This window comes from Oryzias latipes, chromosome 23 (assembly GCF_053564925.1).
Source record: "Oryzias latipes strain Hd-rR chromosome 23, Olatipes_Hd-rR_3.1".
In the NCBI taxonomy this organism is placed as follows: domain Eukaryota; kingdom Metazoa; phylum Chordata; class Actinopteri; order Beloniformes; family Adrianichthyidae; genus Oryzias; species Oryzias latipes.
This window is the reverse complement of record NC_136259.1, coordinates 19,982,323-20,002,220: the sequence shown is the minus strand read 5'-3', so window position 1 is coordinate 20,002,220 and position 19,898 is coordinate 19,982,323. Positions and strand designations below refer to the sequence as shown.

General features: G+C 36.7%; 1 protein-coding gene across 4 annotated transcripts; it reads left to right on the top strand.

Moving 5' to 3' along the window:
* Positions 1-1,467: 1,467 nt before the first annotated feature.
* Positions 1,468-19,628, top strand: pacsin2 (protein kinase C and casein kinase substrate in neurons 2). 4 transcript variants are annotated; one of them, XM_020714127.3, is made up of 12 exons: positions 1,468-1,629; positions 7,617-7,705; positions 7,851-8,007; positions 8,098-8,333; positions 10,185-10,340; positions 10,959-11,134; positions 11,252-11,372; positions 12,471-12,518; positions 14,352-14,479; positions 16,826-16,957; positions 17,793-17,974; positions 18,061-19,628. In XM_020714127.3, the coding sequence occupies exons 2-12, from the start codon at positions 7,649-7,651 to the stop codon at positions 18,168-18,170; spliced, it is 1,503 nt and encodes a 500-aa protein (XP_020569786.1). In that variant the 5' UTR covers positions 1,468-1,629; positions 7,617-7,648; the 3' UTR covers positions 18,171-19,628. The 4 variants fall into 4 exon arrangements, with proteins under 4 accessions (XP_020569786.1, XP_011489481.1, XP_020569788.1 ...); XM_011491179.4 differs by lacking the exon at positions 12,471-12,518; XM_020714129.3 differs by lacking the exon at positions 16,826-16,957.
* Positions 19,629-19,898: the final 270 nt, after the last annotated feature.

Below are 19,898 nucleotides of genomic sequence, written 5' to 3'. Positions count from 1 at the left end.
GGTGCTCATAAAGCTGGTTACTGCAAGCAGAGCTTATGAAGCTGTTAAAGGCCAGAAATCCCCCAAATCACATGAGTATTAAAAGAGCACATCCACCTGTGCGGCCACATTGTGAGCGAGTGGAAAACCTGTCAGTCAGAGGAAGTGAGTAAACCTGTGACTAACTCCCCAATTCGGACTTTCTTGTGGTCACAGTGTTTTTTTAACCTTAACTGTTATCATTACAAGTCCCTTTTACATACTTTTCCCCAAAATTTCATAATAAACTTTGTAACTGAGGAAAATATTTAAGTCGATATTACTAAAAATTTGTGGGGGATTTTAACTTTATGTTTACATTTCAGGTTTAATTGAAACAGAATAAACTGTATAGACATCTGCAGAAATAAAAATGTTAATAAAAAAAGTGTATGTTGTCCGGGAAAAAAAATCTTTAAATTAACTTTTGTTCTCAGGAATTGTTTTATCCATGTTATCACTTCAGCATGTAATTACAGCCTGTACTTTTTGCCTGAGGATTTGTGCATGGGGAAACTGTTTTGGAAACCAACTTGCAACTAATGATGTGCCTCGATTGTTATGATTTTTCAACCTTTTTATGAAGTGTGACATCAATGACCTCTGTTCCCATGTTTCCTGTTGTTATTCAAGTCTTCTTCTACACACAACAACAGAAAGAAGCCTCACTTCGACCACTTAGTGTCAATTAATTATAAAAAGCTAATGGATGAACAGCTAAAATGCACAAAATCTGCATTCGAAGGTTACATATAATTTGCACCTGAGTAAAAAAGCTTTCACTAAATACAAAACCATAAGCCCATGTAAACAACCACACCAAGTAAAATAATCATAATTTTATGTCGATCAAATTATTTAGTTTTAAATGTAAATATCGTGTGTATAGTGTTTAAAAATGTAAATTTTGGCTTTTTTATGTCAAGTAATATAGGACCCACAAAAGCCCTCAAATGCACCATTTAGGGCTAAATAAGAAGTAAATATACTTTTTGACTTTCTGCAAATGAGTTTTAAAGTTTTCAGGGTATTTCTTGTCAGAATGTTTGCATCAAGCTGACATCAACTTAGATCTATAGTGAGGCGTTTCAAAACAAAAGGTTGGTTTTGTCCTGATAAAATCTCTAAAATGTTGTTGAACCAAACTAATGGTGTAAGTCGATGTGGACTTGTCTGATATTGACAAAAAGACCGTGGCTACAATTTTTGTGGATATATTAGATGTCAGTGGAAAATCACGTTGAACCTATTGCGTTGTTGCTCTTCTTGTTTTATATTCAACTGACCTAAAAATATGTTGATGCATTGTTTTTGCATAAAAGTGTTTTTTTATGTTTTTGTATAAAACTTTAAAAGAGATATTTATATGAACGAATTTTGGCATTCTTTACCAATTTCACCGGAAACCTGTTGCATTTAGCTTTATTTTGGAAATCCAAACCGGATATTACGCGCTACATCACCGCTAACTGAAAGTTGTCAGTTTGTCGGTCCATCCATGGTGCCGATGCGGAGCACTGAAAACGACGTAAAGATTTCTAAATTGGAACAAACAAAGCTTACTATTCTCCTGCCTAACTTAAACGCCGAAGGACCGCAGTCATCTTCCAGGTAAGTCTTTATCAAGACTTTTAGGTGGTTTCGATTTACTAACTTTTTTTTATTAACTTTGCGGGCTTTTGTCGCTCTAGCTAAGTTAGAGGCTAACCTCCAAAGTTGATTAATATACTCTCCGATAAGTTAGCTTTGCCCAGACGGCTTTATATCGTTCATTTAGGTAAACTTGGGACAAATTAATATCAAGGTGGGTATAAAAACTGTAAAAAGTTTGTTTAAAACGATTTTATAATTGTTTATAATTATGCTACATAAACCCACCTTTTCTGGGGGATATTTATACAGATAAGAAATCCACGAACTCGAGAGGATTCCACAGATGTCTCTGCTCTGTAAACTCTGGTACACCAAGTGGACATTTACAGTGGCTGTGTGACAGATTTATTCATACTGTTTTACCTTAACTTGGTCAGTTTTTAGAGGTACACGGTCGCCAGAGCCTATCTTTTAAAAGGGCGGGGCAGCTTTCGCAAGTTAAAATAGCCGCTTCAATCTCTAAAGCTAGCCAAATATTTAGATTTTAACAAACTGCCTAGTAGTTGTCGGCATTATTTCAAAGTTAGCGTGTTTTCTACGTTCAGGTCAGTCACTGTTAGAATTTGCGCAGTGGCTTCTTCTTGCTGCCAAGTTTCCCCTTGCTGCTGTAGTGTAGAGTGCCCAAATCTTAACTTGATGCACAGACAATGTAGATAATTTAATCTCTTTATAAAGATCATTAGCTTTCATGTGTTTTTTTTTTTTTTTTTTGTCCTTGCTCTTTTGCCATGAGATAAAAACTGACATGATCTTGTCACGGTTGTTTGTCAAAAGTATTTAAAAGAAGTCTGTTATCAAGGAGTATATTTGTACATGAAATATATATATATTTTTAAAGACATATGTACAGGTGGGTAATGTTTGCGGAAAGGGTGAAGCAGTAGTGAAAATCCTGTTTGGTTCCCCTTTTCAAAGTGGGGTCAGCCACAAGAACAAATCTGAATAAAAACAAAAATCACTTAGACCCATTCCATTGAAATTTGTGTTGTTTTTTTGTAATGTGTTCTTGTGGACTTATTTAATATTTAATATATACATTAATAAAGAAAATTAGGATTACCGGTAATCAGGATTGTGAATCAGGAGCAGATGCTAAAATGCAGTAGGAAAAAGCGTACAAACTACAATCAGCAAGTCACAAGGTCCTTGCTCCGTACCAATTTGATGTATCCAGTTGCAGGCGACTCGATCCATACGTCTTCGTTTTCCTCATCCAAGCTGGCATCTGTCTTTAAAATGTACGAATGCATAGCTCCAATATTGCTCGCCATTTGAGAGTGTAAACAGAAGGATGTAAACAGTTCCGCTCACAATTTAGAAGCAAGTGTTTAATGAACTATTGCCGCACTGCAGAAACTAATGTCCTAGAAAATGACACTTAAAAAATGGCACAATCATACTTAAAAGACCACTAGCAACACTTAAAATAGCTCAAAGGATGATCAGAGTAGGACTTTGAGGAGTATTTTTAGGACATGTGATACCATAAAGCCAGATGTGTATTCAGTGTGGTGTGGAGAGGGTAAAAAGGGCAAATAAACAGTGAAAATCTTGTTGGTTCTTCTTTTAAAAAGAGGGGTCATTTACAAGAACCAAGCTGAATTTCATAACAAAATATTCATTTAAGGGGGATCTGTAGTTGTCGCCCTAAGCAAAAGATTATACATCTAATTACATACTTCTGGATTTATGTTAAAGACTGAAGAGTTCCCACAAAACCCTAAATTGAGACACAAAACGCCTTTTAAAAAAAATGCATTAAATGTTTACACATCCCAGTGTTTATGAAGCCTAGGATATAAATCACTTTGGTGGCTAAGTGGGGGTCTCCCATTGAAGAGAAATGGAATTTGCTTCAATGATGTAAGGATCTTCCCTTCCCTTCCATGCAGGACTGCATTTCCCTCCATTATGTTCCTCTCCATGCTGCTGGCATGTCCAGTGGAAAGCTCCTGAACGTGTGGAATAAATGCCATTGTTTTTCTCAGATTCGTGGAACATGTTTATGCTTCGCTTGATCTGGTGTTGACGGAGCAACAGTGTTTTCGTCTGGTATTTTGGAGGTGTTTAGTTGTTGTTAGTCCCACTTGAACCTCCACAGGGCCAATGAAAACGTAGTTTCTAAGGTGGAAAGGGTGTGCTTGAATAAAAAAAAGCAGTTCATGTGGGATCAGAAGTTATTCGCAGCTGGTGAGCTCACATGAAGAAAGAGGGCAAAGGTGATAGACTAGTAGTGAGCTAAAATCATTTTTAAAGGATACGTTGGAGAGTCAATCTTGTGTTGGAGGAAGATAACAGCAAAGGAACTATTGTCTAGTTTTTTTGTTTTATAGTGTCGTATATTGGGGATGTGTCAGCTCAGCTGTACTCCTGTTTTAACAATAAATATTATAGTTAAAAGACAACCATCCTTATTTCCCTGTAAACCAACATAATCTCTGTAACTCTGGCTGTAATGTATGTGTTTGTAACATTATTTAGATGAATAGTGGCTGTGTGGAAACTTGCGTAAGATGCCAAAGCTCAGTTTATGCATGTTGACACTCAGGAATGCATTTGTTCATTTCTATCTCAAGACTGTTGTCAGCAACCAAATTCCAGCGTGCTTGGTGGGGCATTTTCTTATCAGCCTTTTATTGGATATCATTGTTGTGCTTGATTATGTCATTTCTAGGCCTGTAATCTTACTACCGGTACTTAGAAATGTTTTTGTAACCTTGAGTAAATCATGCAAGAAAAAAATAGTAACTTTTAAAAATTAAAGTGCTCATTTTTAGGTCTAAAGGGGAAAATTTTAAGTGTTTTTTTTCTTAAACTCAGATACTGTTGAAATACCATAATCTTTCTCTTGCTTACTTTTGGGAAAAAATGGACTTCAGACCTCGGGTCTCAGCCTAAACAGTGTTGTTTACAGTTCAGTCAGACCGTCAAATTTTCAGTATGCGTGTCCATGTTTGTTTCCATTTGCTGCTACATTAACCTGAAGTTTCTTTAGTGATGAGGGAACAACTACAACCTTATTATCTCTGAAATTTCTGAAGTTTTTTGCCTTTATTATTAGTCTAGCTTACTTTTTAAAGCTTCTGGTCAAAGGACATAGTTCCACTGACATGGCAGATTGCTCTTGTAGTATAGCTTAGTCAGTTTGTTAGTTCATTTTAGTATTTTTCTATTGAACTCTTTGTATTCGTGATCCTTTTGATTTCATGTTTTACTTTGAAGCCCATCGAGACGACTGTTGTTGTGATTTTGGGCTATACAAATAAAATTGAATTGAATTGAATTGAATTGTAATGTTACAACATTTGGATTCCAGCAGTTCAGAAGGAAGACCTGTTGTTTTCTACCTGGTACTTTGCGGTGCCATTGCTGATCCTGCTGATTTGTGCCAGACACTTCATTTGTGTTACTTCTGAAGCAATTACTCTCAAAAATGTGAAAAATAAGTGCTTCAAAAGGTTGTAGAGGAATGCTGTATAGGCTAGGAAAGTGCACTGTGATTGGATAAATGCAGCATGTGCTTCTAAAACACGTGATTGGCTGGAAAAGAAGAGGCTCAGCTGTGATCGGGTTTCTTGTCACTCAGCTTTATGACAAATTATTTTCCATGAAAGAAAATCAGAAGCCCAGGGTCTTTATTTTTGTGGAGCTTTTTATTTTTATTTTTTTATTCTTTTAAGCCATTTCAAGATTTTGCAAATAAATAAATAAATGAGCACTCAAACATATTCATTTTCTAATCAGTTTTTTCCCTTTCGGGGTCACGGGGCTGCTGGAGCCTACCGCGGTCACATGCGGGCGAAGGCAGGGGACACCCTGGACAGGTTGCCAGTCTGTTGCAGGGCCACAAATCACACACCCACGCACATTCACATTCACACCTAGGGATCATTTAGAGTAATCAATTAACCTTAAATATGAAGCATGTTTTTGGACAGTGGGAGAAAGCCGAGAAAACCCACACGTACACAGGGAGAACATGCAAACTCCTCAAGGAAATCAGGGTCCTTGCTGTGAGACAAGAGCACTAACCACTGCGCCACCGTGCAGTCTACTCAAATGTATCTTTGTCACTTTCAGAACGTAATTTTGTTTAAAATGTGCTATTAAAAAAAATATATCCATTGAAATAATGTTAGGCTTAACATGACTACAAAAGCAAGTATTGAATAATCAACCGCTGGTTTTTAATTTTTATTATTATTATTTTGCATGCTACATAGGTTAATTGGTTACTCTAAATTGTCCCTAGGTGTGAATGCGAGTGTGTGATTGTGTCCCTGCGTCAGACTGGCCGGCTGTCCATGGTGTCCCCGTCTTCACACACGAGTGGCAGGGTTAGGCTCCAGCAGCCTCGTGACCCTGAAAGGGACAAAACTGGTATAGAAGATGAATTTATTAGATGCTCCTCATCTCACTGTAATGCCAGATTCTTTTGTTTGTTGATTTACTGAGTCATTAGGTAGGTTATTAACTACAAGTATGTTGAATATTCACTGTCAAAATGGCTTAAATACTCTTTTCCTATTGATATGTGTAATGTATTTAAACTTCCAAAGTATATCAAAATAGTGACATATAATGTGGTATTTATTCAGCACTCTTTGTGTGTTTAAGCCTTTGGGAAACTAGAATATAAACTTTAAATAGAGTTGAAGGGAGGGTGTTCATTTGCCTCTGCAGCTTGTGATAGCCACAAAGCTGTCCTCTGTCTCAGTGCTGTCCTGGAGACACGGGCCACTGACCATTGACCGAGTCTCACACACACAGCAGGATCCTCCATCCTTTCTTTTTGTGTCACTGCTGAAAGAGGCCCTGTTTGATCTCAATTTGCAAAACCATGTCTTTTTTTGTCAGTTTTGTCATAATTTTTAATTTAAAAAAAAGATGTTTTCCCCTTATTTTTTTAATGTATTACATTTTCTACAGTAAGATCTGAAATAAACAAGATTGGTAAGCATTTACAAAATAGATGTGAGGTTTTTCAGCATTGTTCCCACCTTATTGACTCCACAGATTTCTTAAATGAATAAAAGGTAAATATCATAAACCTTGTTCATTTGTACCAACTCCTAGTTAGTATTTTTTTGAAGAATTTTTTTTAAATTTGTTTCCTACACATTTCCTGCTTTATAATGGATATGGGAAACAAGGGGAAAAAGAGCAACACCATCTGAAATTTGCTGATGGGTTGTAAGTAAATTCCAAAGATTTTTAGATTGATCATAAACAATTCCCTACATTTTCTAATGATTGCAAGGAATGTCATCTATTTTATTATTAATATTTTTTCACATAGGCAAACTTTTTTTTTCTGCATTTCCCATCCCTAATGCCGTTTCCAAAGTTATCAATGTTTTACTTGTATTGGTTACTTCTACATTACTATATTATTTAGAGATGATAAATCTTATTAGCAAGTTTTAGTTATTTAATTTGACAGTCTGAAAACTGCTATAAGATATTAAGATGTGCTTCATTTGTGGACTCCTGACAGAGAGGAGTTCCAGGCAGTGAAGGAAGGCTAAGTGACGGCTAAGAAACGGAATCAAGGAGAGGAATATGAATGAAGAGACTGTGTGCTGGATGCTGTTTAGTTTGAGATGATAGACCTGAAGTGAGAGGAGGACAGAGGACTGACTGTTGCACCTCTCTGAAGGAAGCGGAAGCTCCTAACGGTGTCCAACCAAATGTTTTTGTTTTTTTCTATTTCACTCCAAGAGCAGATACTTGGTCACCTGCCAGTAAACGCTGGCTGAAGATCTACGTGTGAGGTTGAAGAGGTCATAAAAAATGAATGGAAAACGTCCACCTGATGCCCATTTCAACAAAACAAATTCCACACTTGCTGTCTCTATTTTAGCCTCTGAACTCTCAGTATAAAATCTGTGTTTCCCTTTTTATCCAAAGTGAATAAGTATTTTAAATTTCTGCTTATATTTTAGGCCCTGTCTCTTTGTAACTTTGGGCAGCAGACATGTCTGGCAACTGCGATGACTCCATGATCGATGTTTCCAGTGACAGTTTCTGGGAGGTCAGAACTTTTTCTTAAAGCCATTCAATGCAGCATTCTTTTATTTCCAGCATATAAATGTACAACCGGCTTCAAAAAGACAAAAACAAAAGCTGCTATATTTCTGGTGTTTTTTTTTCTGTTTTTTAATGTCATCTGATTTCAGGTCGGTAACTACAAACGAACAGTTAAACGGGTCGACGATGGTCACCGGCTTTGTAGTGACCTCATGACTTGTCTTCATGAGCGTGCACGTATTGAAAAGTCTTACGCGCAACAGCTCACAGAATGGGGAAAACGTTGGCGGCAACTCATAGAGAAAGGTAGAGACCATGAAAAAAAGGAGATAATTTTCCATTGAAAGTGTTTGTGAGCAGATATCCTTCTAGGCTCATTTCTAAATCTGTCTGTAGGCCCTCAGTACGGTTCGTTGGAGCGAGCATGGGCGGCCTTGTGCACCGAGGCAGAGAAGGTTAGCGAGCTCCACATGGAGGTGAAAGCTCAACTGATGGGCGAAGACTACGAGAAGCTGAAGAACTGGCAGAAAGACGCCTACCACAAACAGATGATCGGTGGCTTTAAGGAGACTAAAGAAGCTGACGATGGATTCCGCAAAGCACAGAAACCTTGGGCCAAGAAACTAAAAGAGGTACAAATCTCTACTTTTCAAATGTTAATAATAAAAGTTTGCATTTATTTCTATTATTTTCGATTGCATTTATATCTGAATATTAGTCAAGTTAGTCTTGGTGACGATGCATTAATCTCTGTTCCTATGATTCCGTTTTGTTGATTCAACATTACATTCTTTCCTTCCATGGCTTTGCCTTCATAACGGTCACGCATGTTGTATGTAGAGACCACAAATGGTCATAAAAACCTTCATAGCTACACGTGAACATGAGTTTTGAATGCAGAAGTGTTTTATAAACAGACTTTTTCTCCTCTTTAGCAAAAAGTAACAAATAAAAAACGTGGACACTTTTAGGATGAACATTTTACGGAGACGTTCCATTACGTCTTCTCTGCCATGCTAGCTGACGGTAATATGACGTCATATCAGTCAGATATTTGTAGTAAATTCATATTCATTCTATTTATTTTTTCAAATAATAAAATAATAAAAAATAATTTTCAGTAAACTATACTTCTAATTTTTTTTCAATTGATTATTTTTATCGAATTTTTATTTTTTTAGAAAACACTTGATAGTTTGTTTAGAAAATGGCAACCTTCACCGGCACTGAAGAATAATTTTTTACTTCTGATGACAGTAGCGCATTCCGCTTGTTAAAATTATTCATTTTTCTGCCGTTTTAGAGCAATAATTGTCTGAAGTGTATTTTACTAGACTTTCCTATATTTATAAAGATCGCAAATAGGCAGTCTTGAACGTTATAAATATTCAAACGGAAGTTTTCAGGAAATGATTGCACCTATCTGGTTATTCAGATACTCACTACAGCCCTACTCTTGACAAATGATCTCTCTGCTGTCGTCCATCTGCCCTGCATACTTCTGAGTCAGTTATAGAGAAGGAAATGTGAGGATTGGCCACGAGGCAAACTCTTACTCGGTCAAAGTTGTGTCATTTCCTGTAGAGAAACTCCTTAAGCAGCTTCTGTCAGGAGTCTGCCCTCAGTTTCATTTCTGTGCTCGTGTAGAACCACATACCATTTCAAAACCAGCCAGTAATGTTGCAACTTTCAAGCTTTGCCCCTATTTCCTGTCTGTGTGTTGTCACAGGGTGGTATCCTGGCGTGTCATTGAGCAGGGCAGAACAGAATAGTTTTGTGACATTATTGATTTATTGACTGAGCAGACGGATAAAAACAAGCAGTGAAGGACACAGAGGAAATTAGGCTAATTAACTAAGTGACATGGATGACGAGTTGGGAGTGTCGATAAAGTATTTCATAGCCCTCATGGGCGTGGCAAATTTATCCCCCTTTTTCCTTACAATTAGGGGTACACTAGTTTGTTTTTAAGTATGTGAAAGAATTGGACCATAAATTATTAACGTGGTGTCTTCTTCTCTCTGGATTGTGTGTTTTTATTGGGCTTAGCCACTCTGGCTTTGTTCCAAATCTAACCCAAGTGCCTATTACAATTGTGTTTCCTCGACTGCTGTGATGAAATCATAAATCATAAAACTTCTCCCACAAAGGAGCTGTAAAATAAACAAAAGTCCAAATTAATCATTCAGGTCAGAGCGCTTTTTGTTGGTTTTTAGGGACCCTATAACAATAAAAACAGAGATTTGTGGACATAAAGGTTTCAGTCACGATCCAAACCTGATATATAATATTGGTTCATTAAAAAGAGAATGAGAAATAATAGGAATATCGGGGTAGTAAAAATATGTAGTCTAGCTTTTTTAAAGTAATATTTATAATATATATATATATTTTTAAAGAAATCTGTAAAAAACATATCGTCTGATTATTGTTGCTTCTCAAGCTGTTGCTATTTAATCTATTTAGGTTTTACTGCTTTGCAGGTGGAGACGATGAAGAAAACGTATCACGCTGCCTGTAAAGAAGAGAAGTTGGCATCCAGCAGGGAATCCAACAGTAAGCTGGAGAGCAACAACAATCCTGAGACTCTGAAGAAACTCCAGGAAAAGGTGGAGAAGTGTCAGCAGGAGGTGCAGAAGGTGGGGCCTTCCTGTATGTATTTACAAAAAAAATTCTGAAGCGCTTTTGTTATTCACGAGCTGTTCAACGGAATATTAGAGCCACCAAAACGGAAAATAAAGAAATATGAGAAAAAGGTCCAATTTTTACAACAATAACGTTTATAATTTCATGAAAATAAAGTTGTACATTTAGAAAAAAAAGTAAAGCAGATTCAATGAAATTCTTGAGTTGTTCGATCTCCATCTTATTTCTCTGAATTGTCCGCTACATAAATAGAACAGGTTGCCTTTAAAAGCCAAAGGAACATTTTCTTTTCTAAAAAGCTTGACCTTTTTACTTGTAAACATTTTAAAGCATAAATTTACTGTTTTATTATCATAAATTGTTGATTTTTTTTTTTTTCATAGTCGTATGACTTTTTTCTACCAATTGTACAACTTTATTCTTCTGATATTTGGACTTTTTTCTCGTAATCTTATGATTTTATTCACACGTTCATTTCTCTTCCTATTGGTGGTCCTAATACTCCATTGTTTTAGCTGTATTGTACCACGTTTTTGTCATTAGATGTTAGTGTTGGGGTGTTGCATTAGAAATTGTTGTCACTTATGTCATATTTTTCTCTTTTGCTTAAGACTAAAGAACGTTATGAGAAGTCTCTAGAGGAACTGGACAAGTTGACGCCTCAGTATATGGAGAACATGGAGCAGGTGTTTGAGCAGATGCAGCAGTTTGAAGACAAAAGAATTTGCTTTTTCAAAGAGCTGCTTCTTGAGGTGAAGCAGCACCTGGACCTCTCGACCAATCACAGGTCAAACAAGAGTGCATTCTCTTTGGGTTGCATCAATTGGAATCTTTAAAATATATATATATATATCATTTAGAAATGTAAATATTTGTTAACACTATTGTATTCCTTGCTCTGTAGGTTTCAGACCATCTACCACACATTGGCAGATACAATCACTGCTACTGATGTCGAAGAGGACCTGAAATGGTTCCGGTTCAATCACGGCCCTGGTATGCCCATGAACTGGCCTCAGTTTGAGGTGAGCTACTTCAGTCTTTAAATAGAAACACATGTACTTGGAGAAGGGCTTTTTAGAAAGCACTATCAACCCTCCCAGATTCTAAATCCCAGCTGGATCACTTACACAAAACAATACTAAGTGTTTTCTAAAAGTTCTTGAAACTGAGGAACTCTCCAAAGAGTAACACATCTCCATCAGCTGCTTTGTTGGTTGCAGTTGATGACATAGGAGAGCACTTAATGTAATGGTTGTATTTCTTATGTCCATTTCACATAAATAATTTACACCTACATTCTACTCTTATTTTGAAGGAGTTTTACAACAAGAATAAATGTAAAAAACGTCATAGAAGGCTGAAAAATGGTGCTTGTATAAGAAGCTTCCTGTGTTCTAAAAATCGATGAAGTTCTTTCTGTGCCCTTAATTAAAACTTTAAAATAAAAAGTCATTATTGATTTAATAAGAGAAAAGTTAGCGATGTATTTTATTGTTTCTTAAGAACACCTTAAAGCTTTCTTTAAATGAACATGTTTTCAATTTAATCCTGGAGCTTTAGTTCCAGTGTTGACAGTCTTTTGACAACCATAACTCTTCAACCGTTTAGGCTGTCAGCGTAATCCCAGCCCATTCTGAGGCTGAGAAAGCGCCTTTGCTAAGCCACAGGCGAAGATGGGCGTAAAACCAACATGAAAAGCTGTTTTTCTCTGCATCAGAATCAGCTGATATGTGTTAAACGCGTAAATGTTACTGTGTGATGTTACTGGCGATGTCCTGGAGTTAAAGGATTTACATTTATTTAGGTTAGGGAGGTCCAACAGAGAGAAAATAAGTTAAACATTATTTAAAGCAAAAACAAAAATGTTTAAATGAAGACAAAAACATTTTAGAGCAAATTTAGCACTCCTTTTTAGTACTCCTTTTTTAATTTTACCTCAATCTTTCCAATGATGAAATGGCACACTGTCCTTCCGAGCTTTGCATGACTGAATTGAACCTGTGTGTTTTTCTTAACCTGGTTGTGCTCATGAAGGCGCCTCTGCAGTTATAGGCTTCAATCAGGTTCTTCATTTTAACCATTTGGACACTTCCTTTCCTTTCCCCCCTCATTTCTGACAGACTTTGGACTCGTCTCATCTTGCCTCCTTTAGGAGAAGGTCCATTTTAGTGAGTTCTGCATGGTAGTGCTGCTCTGTCACAGCAGCCGTCTCTAGAGAACGTTCAAACCTACTAACAATCTGACCTTTCTCTCTTTTGTTTTTGTATCTGTCTGTGCATTTTGAAGTGGTTGCGTTTGTATCTTCTTGTTGGAGTTTTCTAAAGAGCTTTTTCAAATCAACCCAACAATCTTTCTGCATAAGTGGAGCAGTGAATGACTATTTATGATGAATTGAGTGATACCAGTGTGTTGTTTTTCTGCCAGAACAAGTCAGATTGTTTCTGCAGTGTTTTGGAAAAATACGAGGGACTCGCTCAAACAGGTCACAGACATGCGGACATCTGATTTAAAAGAAAACAAAATGCAATGCAGTCACCTGCAGAGAGGGTAAACTTGTTTATTTCTGGTTTATGACTGATACCAAGAAGTCCAGTCATTATATTCAGACTTTATGGATGTTTTCTATGTCCAAAAGTTGTTCAACTTTAAACTCATTGAAATTGACAATTCTTTCATTTTAAAAAGTGTTTTAGCTTTAGGATTTAGCTGCAGCTATTGGTATATTAACATGTTCTCCAGCATTTTTCAGGCCACGGACCGGTTTAATGTCAGACAATATTTTTACTGAGCAAAGTGGGCGTTTTTTTGTTTTGTTTAAAGTTTGCAGTTTCCCTTAAGTTTTTAGAGTAACACTTATTGTCCTCCTCTGTAAAATACCTGCAGCTACTTTAAACTGTATTTGCACTCATGTAGGAAGCATTAAAATGTGATCTAGATTTTCCCTTAACCCATAGCCTTCAGAGTGGAAGCTAAAAAAAAATCACATGCCAACTTCTGCTTTGTTTGACTTGTAAGGTGCGATGGATAAATACGAGGAAAAAAAACAGTCACTAAAACTGGTAATTACTAAATATAATCATAAATAGGAATCCACCATTTGAGTAACTTTATCAGTGGAAGATTAGACAGCCGGTTGCTGCATTATTGTTATTGTGTGTGAGAACAACCTTTGCAATAAATCCACATTTGGAGGAAAGAATTCTGGTTTTTGTTTGTTAAAGGGAGCTTTCTATAATCTTTGAAGTCAAAGGCTCTTCTTCTGTTTCTTCACTGGATCGTTTTTGGGTGGGGAAAAAACCTTCTAAATAGGTTTGTTTTTAATTAACTTTGCTACCTTGATTGTTTCTATTTAGCAGTCGGTGCAGCCACTTTAAAAAAGTAGCAGATGTGTTTTCAACATGTGCCCGAGCACATTGCGTCAAGACTTAGTCTGATGTGGTGGACAGAATTCAGTAGTTTTTCCCAAATAAAACTTCTTTCAGAATGAGATTATAGATAAAACAGAAAAAATGTAGGTTATGTTTTGTTTTTTTTCTTCTCTGTGTGGCCCGTTACCAAGTGTCTCATGGCGCTGTACCGGTCTGCTCCTCAGGGGTTGGGGACCACTTTAGTAGCACATACAAGTTGTGCTTTACAATTGTGTATACTTTTATAGTTGTGTCAGAATTTCCTCCTTGTTGTTTCACTTTTCTGGGTCAGCCTGTGACTGAGGGCAGCTCATCTGTCTTGTTTCTTCCAATGGGTGATGGAAACTTTACAGAGTTTGACTCTTTTTGTTTTTTTTTTTCCATTTCATCCTGTGTACTCGGCACTATACACACTCGCGCACATTTCCAGCGTCCAGTTAAGGTCACAGATTGCCGAACATTTTCCTGACCCTGGAGTTTGCCCAAGTGTGTGTTTACCGCCGTCTGTGTTTGTGGGATGTTCTGACTCTTCTGGCTGTTTGATGCTGTCATTTGAACGTCTCACCGTTGGGTGCCTTCCTTTTGTTTCATCAGGACTGGTCCATAGACATTAACAGAACCCTCAGCAGGCGAGAAAAGAAGAAGCCCGAGGGCGTCACACTGACGGGCATCAATCAGACTGGGGCAGACCAGCCGGTTCAGGCTGCCAAGACGAGCAGCAGGTACGCGTCTGACCTTCGTCTGAGTCACAGTTTTTATTTTACAACTTCTAAGGTATTCGCAGCATTTATTTAAAGCCTTCCAGCTGGAGCTCCGAATGGGGTATCCTCCTCTGAAGGAATTCACGTGAAACACACACAAAGGAAGCCCCAGGAATGACGTGTAGCGTTTCCATGGCAACGGTAAACATGTTGTAGCGCAGTCAGGAAAAATGTTTTCACTGGGGGACAAAAGTGGTGCTCATCTGAAAGCCAGCCAAAAGTCATGTGGAAATGCCTCACACACTCACACACAGAGCTTCAGGAGCATGAACACTATTAATGGAAAGAAATGCCCTTGCACTTTTAAAAGTGCAAGGGCATTTCTTTTTATTTACAAAAAGTATTCAATCATAATTTATTGCTGAAGAAAATACTTTTTTCTAAAGAAAAAAAAAGAAAACAATAAATGTCAACAGAACGCAGATTAGGATTAAGTCCTTTCAACAGGGGATTATTGGATGTTTGTTTTTTTTTTGAATCCCTGCTGCTTGTTCATAGGGTATAGATTCAACAATGCTGCAGGCGTTGAAAAAAGCAACTTTCATTCTAAAGTTTTCACATTAAGATTTTTTATCTTTTGTTTTAAATGGAACCTGGAATCAAAACTCTTAAAGACCCACTCTGATGTAAATGGTGTCTTTTATATTTTTCCTTGTGGCACTTATTTATCTGGTGGTGAACATTTATGAAGCAAATTAAGCTCAAAACTGCATCTCTGAGAATTTTTTTTAATTCAAATAGTTGTGAATCAGGGGCAGACAAAAGGTTCCCGCTGCCCTTAATTCTGTAGACAGCTCTGCAGAAACTATGTTCAGGTTTTTTCCATTTTGGCTAAATAGGGCAAAATTATTATTTTTAAAAAAAAAGCAGTAAATACACTTTTAAAATGGATCAAAAGAATGATCAGAGTGGGTCTTTAGTGATAGATGGAACAGAGCAGTAATAAAGCTTTCTAAACATTTACCCGCTACTTTTAATACTCAGTTGAAGTGTTGAATTAGTTTGACTCTTATCATCCAAAGCTACATTCTGTCAGTCCTCCGGGGAATTGGTGTTTGATATAGAAATACGAGCAGCTCAGCTCAAAGAGCAAAACAAAGACGTGCATATTTCCCTCCTCTGTCAGAAGCCGCTGATGTTTGCTGCGGTGCATGACTCATTGTGTAAAGAAGGTGCACACGCCCCGCATTTCCCTATTTATGGGTGAAGATATCTTCTCCTCCACCATCTTTGAAGTAGTTGGAAGTAGGGGTGGGCCATACTGGGAATTTGGGGATCGATCCGCCGATATCCATACTTTTTCTCAAAATGTTGAATTATAGACATTTCTTTTGGAAACACACATTTTTGTTTGTTGATTGTATAGTAAAACACGTGACAGACTTTCAGCAAATAAAAATGTTTGTCTAATTGCAACAATCTGAACTGAACATGCATCAAATGTAGAACGTGTATATTAGTTATTATTATAATATAATAATATCAATAAGAAAACAATAATTAGCGCAAAATTTAAAAAAAAATACAACGTAACAAAAAAAATGCTGCACTTTTTCAAAGTACAGACAGTATTCAGATAACAAAAAAAAAATTAACAGAAGCAAAAATGCTTCAAATATGTTTTATATACATTATTGTCTATTGAGTAATGCTTGTTTTTTTAAATTAAAACCCAGCTTTGCTAATCATTCAGGTCTAGCCTGAGCAACTCGGAAAAGAACAAACAGCTTCAGTTTGAATTGTTTGCATTGATTTAGAAAAGCTGCATAAATGGATCGTTTTTAGTGAAAATACTGTCCACAGTGAAAACAAAACAAATGTTTTAAATGCTTATGCTGTTTTCTAATTGCAGTTTTTTTTGTTACTGTGTCTTTTAATGCAGGTTTTGAGGTTCATTAGGATAAAATTCTTTTATTTGGTGACATTTTATAGTTTTTCTTTAGCAGAGGTTGACAATGGAAACCTGCTTTTAAACTAATCACAAAATGGCCAATACTTTGTGAACAAACAACATATAAAACCCTTGATGTAATTTGTTTTGGTTTTCCCTGTTACTCACAAAGTAACTACGATATGAAGACTCCAGCGAATGCTGTGACTGTGTGTGTCTAACATTCATTTTCTGTCTCTTTTCGAATGACAACAAAGCCATAAATCACCAAAAAATGTATTTTTTTTTATACATTTAGTTAAAAATTGCATAACAAATGTTTATTTTTTACACTTTGTTCACAGTTGTCCTTTTTCACCTGTGCTGATATGTATGCATGTCAACAAACCATCTGTCACTGTATTCCATGTTGTCAGCCTGACTGTGCCCACTAACACAGCACCAGTGGGCTCAAACCCATTTGAAGAAGATGAAGATGAGGAGGAGATGGCTGAGGAGCCAGAGACCACAGTCATCAGCATCAGTGTCAATAAAGAGGAAATAAAAACGTTGGTGAACAGGAGAAAAAGCTCTCCGCCAACCTGCAGCTTCCCTGCCCCTCCTTATTTCTGGCTTTTTTCCATGGATCGCCGCTCATCTCGCATCTTTTTTTATTTTTTAGCATTTCCTCCTTTTGGTTGCTTTTGTGTTTTCTCTGTATTCTTATCCTCAGGTGGCAAACCGTTACGCTGCTCTGCATGGTCTCTGAATAGCATTGAACACAACGTCAATGTCTGTTCTTCACACCTAACCATTACATGTCATGCAGAACCCTGAATTTCATGCGCATGGGGGCGCATGTCTCTGCTGCGGGAACCCTGCTGTATTTCTGTTTTACAGTCAGATAGGAATGTTCACATATATATATTTTTTTTTATCAGATTGTTAATGGGCTTCAATTTTAAGACCTATTTGTAATCAGCTGTTGTGTCTACACTGCTGTTTCTTTAAAGGGAAAGTCAAACAAAACCAAGAATGGACCTATCTGACTGTAAATCCCATGTTTGATGTACTGTTGTACTGTACTTCTGTTTCAGTGGCTCCCCCTGTTGGTTGTCCAAGTTAAAAATCCAATCAATGCATTCACAAATTGATTTGTCTTGCTTCAGGTCTGACGGTCTTTGTTCACAAATCTGTTATATTCTCTTTTTTATTTTTTGCCTCCCCTTCCTTTCTTTCAGTGTTGTGTGTCCATTTTCTTCAACAGTTTTTCCTGAATTTTATTTTAAATCTTTGTCTAGTATTAGTTTTCTCAATGTTTTACTTTGTTAAAAGGCTATATTTTATTTTTTTAAATGCTCAAACATGCTACATTTTTAAAAAGCTGCTGTTTTGTCTGTCTAGTGCGAGCAGTACAGAAAAGACCCCAGACTGGTCTGATGAAGACACTGCTGGAAACCCTTTTGCCGCCAACGGTGACGGAAATCCATTTGAGGAAGAGCCAGCCTCTCTGGTCATATCTGTGCCCGTCAAAGCCCTGTATGACTATGAAGGGCAGGAACAGGATGAGCTGAGCTTCAAAGCGGGTAGCTACCTCCTTCAGTCTACACATACATGCGGAGCTTCATTTCTGGACTAATAGATGTGATTTCATTTTGCTCTCTTTCTACAGGCGATGAATTTACCAAAATTGGTGAAGAGGATGATCAGGGTTGGTGCAAAGGGCGTCTTAAGGATGGACATATCGGCCTCTATCCAGCTAATTATGTGGAAGAAATCTAACGATGGATTATTGCTGACGTAAAGAATAGTTTATGAGAAATGACCCTATAGATGGAATTGCAGAGTTTAGTTTATACCTCTCTTATTGCGAGGACTGTTTTTTCCAGGTTTTGTTGTCATACAGGCTGGCCTTCTTGCAAAACAAAATTGGAAATGATCACATTTCCAGATACAAATCTAGAACGATTTCCTCACAGTTGCTGTCAGAATAGAAAAAATACCACGTTACTTAACACCCTATTTTTTTGCTGTTACAGAAAAAGCACGTCTTGGATGAGACTCACTCGTGTGAATTTATGTATTGTTAAAAGACACTGGGATGAATGTCTGATTTTTGTCATGAAATATGATATCTAGCCTTAATATGCAAATTTCTTTTAAATGTATTAAGGCCGACAAACCGTTTGATTACCAGAATGAACTGTTACTGCCAGTAGATCTCAGTCTTATTAGTGTTTAATTTTTGCCGAAATAAGCCTTCCACGCAAGTTTGTTTTCCAGACTTTTTTTAAATTTTGTATTAACATCACTCATTTCTTTCAGGGTTCATAATTTTGCCGTTTAAAAACGACTCAGCTTACGAGAATGATAAAGATCATTATGGCCTTTACATTTTCATTCATGGCGGGTTTTCCTCAAGTCGATGCAGATGAATGTATATTAACAGATATTTCTCTTTCTTTGGCTGTTCTCTTGTACTGAAATGAGCTATTTTAACCACTGAACTGTTGTCCTTAAATGACTGTTATCCACAAATTTTGATTTATAACAAATTAGATTGTTATGGTTTATTTTTTCATGCAACACTGAATTTATTTTCTTCTCAAGCTGTTCGACTCACTTGAATCTTCATAATTTTAGCTCTCCCTCATTTGACCAAATGTCATGTAATGAGAGAGTGTTTTAGTGTTTGTTTTGAAAACATATTCTGAGTTTTAGGTATAAATGCATGCGTGTAAATAGGCAGGAAAATAAAACGTTTTCAGCAATGCATTCAGATGAAATGCAGTGAGAAATTAGTGATTATTTATGAAACAAAAGTGCTTGTGTAGTACACATTCTAAAATAATGTGTTAGAAAATTACTTTGTACATTAATTGATAATTTTATGGCAAATATTCCTTACATTTGTTATTTTGTTATATTGTAAATAAGATGATCCTTTCCCTTTACTACAGTGGCCGTTTGAGTTAAATTAAATTCTGTTAATGAAAAAAGGAACAAAACTATATTCCCTAAACACACATTTCTAAACTGCTTCTGCGTGGAAGAACTGGAGGCATTTTACAAACTTCTAATTCACATACATACAATGTAAACCCAAGAATCTCTAGATTATTTCCCTTGGCAGTCAGAAATTGTTTTCTGGGTTTGCTGCTATTAAATACAAGGTAGCAGCTATACTTGCACAATAAATGTACGTGTTTCACTGCATAATAAATGAATTTATTGGAAAAATGCTTGTGATTCATGCGCAGACTACATTTTTTCACTGGGATGTACTTTGTGTATCTTATAGTTAAACTGTTAAACTTCCCTGCTGTACTTTATAAACAAGCTGCATGAAATGTTACACAACTTTTTAAGCATTTTAGTCTTAAAAAATCAGTTACACTATGTTGTTGCTATTACAGTTTTTCTACATTGGTTTGACTCATTTCTTGAAACAGAAATTACGTTCTGAAAACTCTAAGATTATTTGGCAAAACAGTCTTACAGTTCAGCTCA

What these genes read in the sequence shown, in the direction of transcription:
- pacsin2 (XM_020714127.3), top strand. Translation starts at nt 7,649, where the DNA reads ATGTCTGGCAACTGCGATGACTCCATGATCGATGTTTCCAGTGACAGT. An exon ending in TTAGGAGAAGGTCCATTTTA is followed by an intron (nt 12,519 to 14,351) that starts GTGAGTTCTGCA and finishes TTGTTTCATCAG; the next exon opens with GACTGGTCCATAGACATTAA. An exon ending in GCTGCCAAGACGAGCAGCAG is followed by an intron (nt 14,480 to 16,825) that starts GTACGCGTCTGA and finishes CCATGTTGTCAG; the next exon opens with CCTGACTGTGCCCACTAACA.